Source organism: Meleagris gallopavo, chromosome Z (genome assembly GCF_000146605.3).
Source record: "Meleagris gallopavo isolate NT-WF06-2002-E0010 breed Aviagen turkey brand Nicholas breeding stock chromosome Z, Turkey_5.1, whole genome shotgun sequence".
NCBI lineage: Eukaryota > Metazoa > Chordata > Aves > Galliformes > Phasianidae > Meleagris > Meleagris gallopavo.
Genome location: NC_015041.2, coordinates 63,494,693 through 63,504,816, shown reverse-complemented (window position 1 = coordinate 63,504,816; position 10,124 = coordinate 63,494,693). Strand labels below are relative to the sequence as shown.

Here is a 10,124-nt window from a genome sequence, read left to right as displayed (position 1 = left end):
GCTTTTTTTTTTTTCTTCCTCTTTACCCTGAAGGAATCCATTTAACCCCTCAGGAATTTCACAGAGAAGTAGAACATTATCTGTCTCAGTCCAGTCAAGGACAAAGTGATACCATCTTGCTGGATTGTAGGAACTTCTATGAAAGTAAAATAGTAAGTGTTTGCTTGCTTCTTGCAGTGTGTTACAGATGCTGCAGGGAAGCAGTCCACATCTGGGGGTGTAACTTTACTGGGGAGGACTGGTCACACTAACTGGAATATGTAACAATCTCAGCTTAGCGGCGATGGTTAGATGCAGGCAGTGGAACTCCTAGAATGGAGCCTACCTGGCAGGGTGCTTAAACATCTTGGAGTGTGGAAAAGACAAAGTGGTTTGTAGAACATGAGTACAGAATATTGGACAGTTTGAACTAAAATTAGTGTAATTTGTAGGGATATTTTCCAGCATTTTTGCTTTGCCCCATATGTCACAAATGGGGTTGTCCCACCTATTGTATTCCATTTACCAGCTCTTCTGCACTGTTAGAGAAGTAATTCATCCTCTCTCTGGCAGTTGTGTTCTGATTAGATTCCTCGTTTATGCTTGAATGAGAAGAAATATATACAAAATTTTGTTAAAGATTTTAACAGCTATTTTGATGCATAAACGCAGTTGAGGAGCATCCTGAAGCAGGTGTAGAGTTGGGTGTGAGCAGTGACTGGTTAATCTGGTCCCAAAATTAGTTACTTCCTCTAATCTGAGACGTAGACCTTACCATGTAAGAGAGTTTATATTCACATACCTATCTGATGTTGTTTCAGGGACACTTCCAGGGCTGTCTGGCTCCAGATATCAGGAAGTTCAGCTATTTTCCCAGCTATGTTGATGAAAACCTGAAGCTGTTTAAAAACAAGCGTGTCCTGATGTACTGCACAGGAGGCATTCGTTGTGAAAGAGGCTCTGCTTACCTGCGGAGCAAGGTGAGATGCTATTCTGAGTGTGGTAGTGTTGGGAGTTGAGACTGCTTCAAGGGTCCCTGTCGTTTATTTTACTGATAAATGCTTACAAGTATAAGCTGCTTAGTGTGGAGAAATGTTTGTATCACATCTTCTTCACTGTGCCTGTCCAGGACACAGGTGTTATATTGCATCTCAGCACAATGTGCTACAGTTGCAGGAGTGAAAATAGTAACCCATTTCTTGAAAAAAGGAACATACTTAGAAGCACCTTGACCATTTTAGTGATCTTTTAGGAGAGTTTGAGAGCATTCTTTAGTGTTTCTGCAAGCTCTATCTAGGTTACGCTTGTGCTTGAGTGTTTCACAGTGGTGCAAGTCAGCTTGGCAGTGATTTTTCCAGTGCAGTGGAGTTGGAACTGCACTATTCTATTTGTGCCTTCCATCCCACTGTTGTCCTGGGCCCCACTCCGGTATAGAGCAAGAGAATGTAACACAGGCATGTTGTCCAGACATGTTGTCCAGACATGTAAACCATGATTCTTTCTCTGCTGCGCAACTGTGAATGTTGACAAGTTCTGTTTCTGTTAACAGCTCACACATAAAACCAAAATGAGCAGTGTTTACAGAGGTTCAAGTGTTTGACACCTGAGGCAGCAAAGCTCCCTCAGCCAAGATAGTTTCCAGCCTTCTTTTTTTTTTTTTTTGAGTATACTACGAACCGAACGTTTTGAATTATGTCAACAGGCCAGCATTGTGAGAGCTGCCCTGTGGCACTGACTAGGTGTTTGCACATTCGTGGTGCTATCTGAGGGTCACTGAGAAACTGCTTATTTTCAGTGAGCCCCTAATGTCTTCAAATTTGCTTTTGGAACTCTGGCACAGGCCCACTGCTACTGTCCCCTTCAGCGTTTCTGCTATTGTGCTTTGAACAGGCAGTGTGCAAAGAGGTCTACCAGCTAAAAGGTGGAATTCATAAGTACTTGGAGGAATTTCCAGATGGCTTCTACAGGGGGAAGTTGTTTGTATTTGATGATCGTTATGCCATTTGTTCCAATGAAGATGTCATCTCAGGTAAGACTGGGTAACAGAAGTATAGAAGGCTGAGAAGTTATTGCAGTGGATTCCACTGAGATGTCCAGCTCCCCATGTTCTAGACAAGTCTGTATGTTTCATGTTCATTCTCTTTGATCTGTCAGTACGGTCACTTTTCATTATGATAATCAACACTATGGTTTTACTCTATGATTTTTATGATTCTAAACAGTTTCTTAATCTGGGCAGTAAAATGAAGCATCATGCAGAGCTGCTGTTAAGTAGAACTGTGGAGATGTCAAACAAAAGTGTCACCTGCTTGCTTCCTACATAATCAAACTACAGTTGGCCAAATGATGGAAGCATTAGAGTTCTGCTGGTCTCAGTTCAGCTGGTCTCTATTCCAGCGATCTCAGAGAACATCAGCATAAACATAGACTGACGGGTGCTGGGAAACTGCTAGCACTTAGTTATTTCCATGCTTGGATGAGGCTTTCTATAGCCTGCAGTATTTCAGTGATTTCTACTTGAAGTTAGTAAGAATTTCACCTAGTCTTCTGGCTGTGGTCACTCTTCAGCTATTGCAAATGAAATACCTGTTGCTGTCTTCTCAATTGCCAGGTAGTCGTTTGCCAAGTAGCAGAGCAAACCTGGCTTTAGCTTTCCTTTAGGAAGCAGTACTACAGTCATATGTCTGATCATGTCTGATCTGAACTAGAGGAAGCAATAGCTTTTCCCTTGTCGTAGGGTGACTTTTCCTACATTAAAATCAGAAGTTTAAAAATGAAGTATGTTTTTAGAAAATAAAACTAAGATGGGAAAATAATAGATAGCCACTTAAATGAGATTTCAGCTTCCCGAGGCCACAGAAAACTTTCTGCATGAGGGTCAGATGGAGCAGTGTGGGTGTCAATGTTTCTTTTTGCTTCCTTCCAGCCTGCAGATACTGTGGGACGCTTTGGGACCAGTATAAACTTTGTTCCAGCCAGCACTGCCGGCAGCTTGTCCTGACGTGTCTGAGTTGTCGCAAGAAAGGTCTTACAGCTTGCTGTCCTGTTTGTCAAGAGAAAGAGCTTCAGGTGACCTCAGGAGCTCCAGGACAGGCACTAAAGGAGGAATGTGAATGCACAGAGAGACGGCCAAGAGTACCCATTGAACATATCTCCCAAGGAGCACGGGGCACAGGAGAAGATTAAGCTGTTTCATTAGCTGATCTGACGCTCATGCTAATTTGAAGGGCTTCTAAAACCAAATCTCTATCTGTTACTCAACTGGATTACTAAGAAATCACAAAAGTCTTTTAGCTTGGAAAGTCTTGTTTGTAACCCACTTTAATATCCTGAAAAAAGTGCATTACTTGAACATATATACTGGAGTGTACAATCTATTACTAGTGCTACTGGATTCCTCTCCCTGCCTAGTCCTGTAGCCAGGCCTCTACCATGGGGATTTTGCAGCAGAGATTGTGTGATGGGACACAGCTGCTCACAACTTAAAGAAACTGAAGGGACGAAAAAAAAAATCCACTGTTCTTCTTCCACGGTGGTGGATCTTTCTGACTTCTCCATTAATTATGTATTTGCTGTAATAGACCATGCAGGGATTATGAAGTCTGCAGATTTATGAGTATCTGGCTAAATCACCAGATTAGAGTTGAAGGTATTTTCCACGTACATACCCGTCTGCACCTACCTCTTGCTTTACCGTAGTGAGAAGCAAAGGGTAGTTACATGAAGTCACAGATTTAATCCAGCATAAAAACCTTGAAGGCAGAGTAAGGATCCCTGTCACAACTGCAGCAAAGGCAGAGGACATGCATTGCACAGAAGTACTGTCTGCCCAGCTGCACCTGCTTATGATGTGTGGTATGCCAGCAGAAGTGATTCTCATTTTGATGCTTTTGTCAGCTGTTTTATCCCTCTGCTTGTGAGTATGTGAAATATCCAGGACTCGGCTCTGCTTGCACTAGAAGGAAATGACAGCTTGAAGCATGTTGCTACTGAGACACAAAGAGAGGGGAGGACAGAGACTGTCATAATACCAGTTATGGCAGTGAAGTGGTGGTGATGTGTGTGTGTAAATCTCTGAAAAAGCAATAAGATTTGTTACCCACGTTAAACAACTCAAGATGTCGGGAGCATTTGTGCTTTGCAAATACAGGTTGAGTTTTGGTATCATGGAAACAGGACAGCTTTTGGGTTGAAGTCCCTTCGACCTTTCCTTGTCTTGTGCTGGTGACCACGGGCCTGGATGCATTACTCCAGATGGGGCCTCATGAGGGCAGAAGGGAACAGTAACTTCCCTTGCTCTACTGGCCACCTCTCTCTTGATGCAGCCAAGGAAACAGTTGGTTTCCTGCACTGGATTGGAATTAGATCATCTTTGAGGTCCCTTCCAAGCCAGGCTGTTCTGTGATCCCTATGGCCCACTCTGCCTCCAGGTTTAGCCTCTTTAATGAGCTCTTCTGCATCAGTGAGGACCAGGTCCAGAACTACTTCACCCGCTGCTGGTCTGTCTAATATCTGGACCAGGAAGTTACGCCGAGTGCACTCTAGCAGTCTTCTGGATTGCTTACAATCTGCTGCCTTGTTTTCCCAGCAGACATCCAGGTGGAAGTTGAGATCCCCCAACTGGATGAAATACTGTGAACACGATGCTTCTTGTAGATGATGTGAGAAGGCCTCATCAAGAGGCTTCCCTTGATCGGGAACCTGTAGAAGACACCAACCATCGGATGCCCTTTATTGTTCTGGTCTTAAATTTTAACCCCACAAGCTCTCAACTTGTCCATGGTTGTTTTTCAGAGGCAGCTCTTTGCCATCTATCCATTTCTTAACATACAGGGCAACTCCTTCACCCCTCCTTCCTGCTTATCTCTTCCAAAAAGCTTATAGCCCTCAGTTCTAGTGTTCCACTTGGGTTATTTATCTCACCACGTTTCTGTGATAGCTATTAAGCCACGGTTTTCTAATTGCACCATGGCTTCCATCCTACTTATTTCCCATGCTGTGAGCATTGGGACTTCAGATTCTTCTCAGATTCCTCTGAGACAAATCTGAGGGGCTGATTACTAGCTCTCTCATGTCATAGGTTGGACATGCCTGATCTATACTTTCTTGCTTTTGGTCCTTTTATGCAAGGTCTGTGTGTAGAAATAACCTCTGCAAGGCTTGTAGAATTCTGTCTAGTGTGTTTCTGAGAAGTGGCTTAATAACAGATAATGGTACTTGTGCAGGTGAAGCCACTGCACTTTGATGCTGGAACAGCCCTAAGAAAATCTTCTATTTTAATACATGACTTTTAATACTCTCTCTGAGGTGAGTGTCAGTGAAGGGCACACAGGGTGGATTCAGCACACAGGCATCAGCACCACAGGATCCAACAGGTACTTCAGCTAGCTCATCAAGACAAGTGCCCAACAGTGCATGTAAATCTTGAACATTTCCTTCTAGCCTCTTCACCTGGCAGAAGTACAACCCTGGATCAAAGTGTCCAGGTCGTCATAAAGTAGGAGCTCTGGAATCTAGTCTGCTGATGCCTCTTTTACTGCAATCTCCCTTCTGCTGTATCCACCATGCATAAGTGCCAGAAATGTTAATAAAACTGAACTATGAATTTGATCTTGCTTATTGGACTGGACAGAGCAAGATCATCTATCTTGTCAAAGAAAATAATTGAAGGTCTCATCCAAGAGGCCTATTAAATAATAAACAAAGCTGTTGTTCAGATTCTCCCACCCATTCACTCGGTGGTTGGCCTCTTTTTTCATAAAAAAGGCTTTTTTCTTGTCACCTTGGCTACAGCTGTTAGTGCCAGCAAAAATCTTCAGCAGAAGCTGAAGCAAGACCCTTGGTCCCCTGGTATCTTACCCCCAAAGCTTTGCTGGCCAGTATACTTCTGGTACAGATTGGAATATTAGTGGAAAAATATGCAAGCTTTTTACTTGCAGGACTGATCTAGAGTGCTGGTGGAAGTGCTCAACTTGCATACAAAACTATTGCTTTTTGACAGGTATTAACTTAAAAAGGACATTTTATAATTTATAGTCTATCAGGAAATTTGGAACAGTGTAATCCTTTTGGAAGGTTGTTTCTGTACCACTTCTCAATACAAAGTGAAGCAAGGAAGACTACATTTTGTATGTAATCGTCTGAAAATGGTATAATGATAAATAACTTCTGGTACTTCTGTCATAGTTTTTAAAGTACTGCACAATTACACGTTGTTTGTGTCTTGTTGGTGCTTAATTTTGTAACAGTAAGTGCTGAAACCCAGTTAACTGTCTGCCACGTAGCAGACCTGGCTACCAGGTACAACTTTCCAGAGAGCTGGCAGCTGGAGGTCCTGCCTACCTCAAAGTCACAGGGCCTGTTCTGCTCCTTGCTGCATTAGGGCAATAGTGGAGAAGGGTTTGAAATGTGCACAGGTTCCCTCTGCTACACAGAGGTGAGGGGAGGGGTAAGATGCATGCTTAGTCCCATGAGCAGCCTTTTTATCCTGTTTTCTGCATTGCTTTTCTGAGATTAACGCAGGTATGGACTTGCTGTGCAAAACATGAATTGCTGTGTGCTGGTGGTAATGCCTTAGAGAAGACGTGTCAGTTTCAGGGTAGGTCAGTGAGGCAGGATTGGCTGCAGTCACCCAGTGGCTTTCTTCCCTTTTTGCTGGAGAGCTGCTGGAGAGATGGAACAGTGATCCACTTGATCCTAAATGTCACTGTTTTGTAACTCCACTGCTGCACAACTTGATGCCTTTCATCGCAAAGCCTGGTGCTTCTCAGCACAGCCACATCTCTGCTTTGCAGTGGTTGGCTCACTTACGTTCTCTGACGTGTGTTTAGCAAAGCAGTTCCGTGGGAAAGACCAGCTGAGTTACCAGGGCTGGTCCCATCAGCCTAACTGTGTTTGGACTACATGGGTAATGTGGATGCTAATTTCTCCAAAGCAGAAAAAGATGTTTCTTAAAAGGCTTTTGTTGCTGAAGACGAAGTGCTGCTGTCACGTCCATGACAGTGCTCCCTGCATCTCCTTGCATGTCTGGGTCACTGGTACCATCAGGATTTCCCAGGGTAAGGTGTGTTTATGCGGTTCTGAAAAGTGACTGGGGCTGATGAGCCTATTCCATGTATATCTGACTACATAGCAAAAAGTATTTTCGCTGTTGCTGTTGTGATGTGGTTGCTTTGGATCAATTGCTCTCGATAACAGTAAGAGACTTCTTTCATCTCCTAGAATCCTTTGCAATCCATATTTGTTGTTCATAAATGCTTTGAGGCACTGGATAAGTCTATGTTGATTCTCCTAATTGACATTTTCTTGCTGTTTCTTGTCCAGAAGCCTTTCAAGGCATCCTACAGAAGTCCAAGGCCTTCATGTCCAAAACCGTTAGCTTAGCTAACTGGGTAGCTGGTTAAAGACGCTCTCAGAGACTCAGGACAGTTAAGAAGTTTTTCCTTGGCGATTCCAGATTGCAGTTCATGAATGTACTCTTGTTGAGGACAGGGTACAATCATGTTCACTGTTTTTGAGTCCACCAGATTTGGCAGGTGCAGAAATGCACTCGTCAGCCATCTCACGTTTTGTGGACAAATCCTTGTCTCTTAAAGGAGCTTTACAGTCTTCATTTAGATTCAGGTCTTCAATCATTTTCTCAAAAAGATCCTTAACTACTTTTTCTGATAAGTTCATGCAACGTTCAACAACAAGTGCCTGGGCAAGTGGAATTCCACTTATGCTACGTTGAGTGTCAATAGATGCTGAATTAGAGGTTCCTTTTCTTTCACTGCTGATTTCATGAAGGATGTGATTCTGTCATGCAGCTTAGGCCTGTTCTGGAACTCATCTTCCAAGGAGCACCCACTCCATTTTGTGCTCATCCTGCTGGGGCTCATCCCTGGAGGTCTTCAAGGCCAGGTTGGATGGGGCAGCATGGTCTAGTGTTAGGTATGGAGGTAGGTGGCTCTGCATGTGTCGGGGGGGGCTGGAGCTTGGTGATCCTTGAGGTCCCTTCCACCCCAAGCCATGCCATGATTCCACGATCCGAGAGGATGGCTCAGCTGAAACTGTGACTCTGCTTTGATGAATTAGTTGAAGTTTTTGCAGCACATATGGTAGAAAGATGTTTTCTGCCAGTTTCTTTTTTATTGTTTAATATCTTCAAGACATTTTCTTATGTATTATTTTCATTTTATGACATGGAACTTGCAGGCCTGGGGGGAGGAAGGAAGAAGCTATAGGAACGCATTTTATTTGGCATTGCTGGCACATTTATTAAGCTTTGAAGAACGATAAATTTTCCCACACTGATGGAAGTACAGTGTTTCTCTGCTCTGTTGGCCAGAGCCAAAGTGCACGGTATTTGTGCACAAGCTCTGTAGAAATCTGTGGGGCTTTTGCTGGAGTATGTGTAGGAGGCTGCAGGAGTACTTTAACAGATCTGTGCAGATAGATTATTGTAGGCGAGAACTCTTGCTAGGATATGTTGTTGTCAGACCAAGAATAAGGCTTTTGTACAGCAATGCTCTTGCCTGGCGATCTTCCTATCAGTCGGGATCCTCGCAGGGATGTTGGATGGGATTGTCCTGGGTCCACTGCACTGCGTGTCTGGGAGGTACATATCCCCAGGGGGAATTACTCCTCTAGGAACCACAAAAAGTTTTCAGGCTGTGTGCAGCCTAGGTTTAGAGTCAGGATGTTGATGTTTGTTGGCAGCTTTCTGAGGACACAGTGCTTAGCCTTGCATTTATGCCTCTGCATATGTTAGGGGTGGCATTAAGCAAAACAATCTGCAGCATAACAAAATTTAATGGACAGAGTCATCTTGATAAAGCAGCAAAGAAAGGGGATTTGACTTGTTGCCAGTGCGAATCTGGACGTGCACTTTTAAAGTCATGAAACTGTGGGGATTAGAAGAGAGGACTCTCATTTACTGATTAGTTTGGCTACTTCAGGCCAAACTCAGGATTTGCATCAGGTCCCTAAAAGTGATGTTTTTATTCAGACACACATAGGGTAGAATGATGCTACACCATTCTCCAGTGCTCGGTTTTTGAGACTCTTTATTTCACAATTGGTGGCCTTAAGTTCAACCTTTACTGCATGGCTATGGGGAGGATCAATAGTTTCTAAGAAACACAGGGATTCGTTTGAAAAGCAGCACATCTAACTAACTGACTCAGCAAATGTGGGTTTAAAAAAAAGTACACTTTGCAGCTATCTAATTTAGCCATGTTTCTGAATAGTAGAAGTTCTGGTTAAACTAGTTGCTCCTCTATGCTGACTTGAAATCATTTTGGGAAAAAAAATAAAGTATTTTTCTAATACTTCTGTAATTTGTGTGGAAGAGTTGTATCTCTCGTCATGCATACCACATGCTACCTCTATGAGACACTGTGCAGAAAGTTTATAGAAAAATGAGGTCCCAGGTCACTGCAGTAACCAGGTTACTTTTACACCGGGATGTACGCTCAGCTGAGGCTGCACAACACTGGCAGGTTACTGGCTTGGATAGCTTCCAGCTCTACAGAAAACAACAGTGCTACTGGATAAAAATCTTCAACTACAGCCACTAGTTACTTTAAACTGTTAGTGCATGAAACAGAACCGAGGCACCACAAATAACTCTCTCAAGGCACTTCTTTGCCTTAGGTTGTCACAGTAGCACAGACCCGCTGGGAACGACCTCTGCCTGGGAGCTACACTCCAGTCCTGCACTTGGGAAAAATAGGCCCGTTCAGCTCCGCAAGTCTTCTCTTCCTCACTGAAAAAGAAGAGGAAGAGGAGTCAGCCATGGCAGTGGGAAGGTGTGAGTGGCTTTGTCACTGTAAGAAGGACGCTTTCTGCCAGGAAAGATAAATTACAGCAGGAGCTTCCAAATTCCTGCTTTGAGCAGCAGGTATGGCCCTCCTTACAGGGGCGAAGGATAAGGAAAGCAGGCTGAGGTTGCTGTCACATTCTTACAGTCAGAAGCTGCTTTCAGCCTTTCTTCCCTTATTCTTCAATTATAGCTCATGCAGCCGACTTTGTAATCTGACTCTTATGGAAGGCATGTGATAATGGCTGATGTGAAGACAACAGGAGACAGATGTCAGTTCCTTTTTCTTCTAGTTTCTCCCCATCAAATTAAATATACGTACATATACATATGACTTTTTTTT

The 10,124-nt window shown here is 43.5% G+C and overlaps 2 protein-coding genes across 4 annotated transcripts in view; one reads left to right on the top strand and one right to left on the bottom strand.

Moving 5' to 3' along the window:
* The window catches only part of TSTD2 (thiosulfate sulfurtransferase like domain containing 2), a 12,071-nt gene extending 2,799 nt beyond the window's left edge, over window positions 1-9,272 (top strand). The window contains exons 3-6 of the mRNA XM_010726195.3: window positions 34-152; window positions 801-959; window positions 1,870-2,008; window positions 2,906-9,272. Coding sequence (XP_010724497.1) covers window positions 34-152; window positions 801-959; window positions 1,870-2,008; window positions 2,906-3,165 — 677 coding nt within the window. The 3' untranslated portion in view covers window positions 3,166-9,272. The remainder of the gene's footprint in view (window positions 1-33; window positions 153-800; window positions 960-1,869; window positions 2,009-2,905) is intronic.
* Window positions 9,010-10,124, bottom strand: part of TMOD1 (tropomodulin 1) — a 13,863-nt gene continuing 12,748 nt past the window's right edge. For all 3 annotated transcript variants that reach the window (XM_010726190.3, XM_010726191.3, XM_019610712.2), the window contains one exon: window positions 9,010-9,727. In XM_010726190.3, coding sequence (XP_010724492.1) covers window positions 9,663-9,727 — 65 coding nt within the window. In that variant the 3' untranslated portion in view covers window positions 9,010-9,662. The remainder of the gene's footprint in view (window positions 9,728-10,124) is intronic.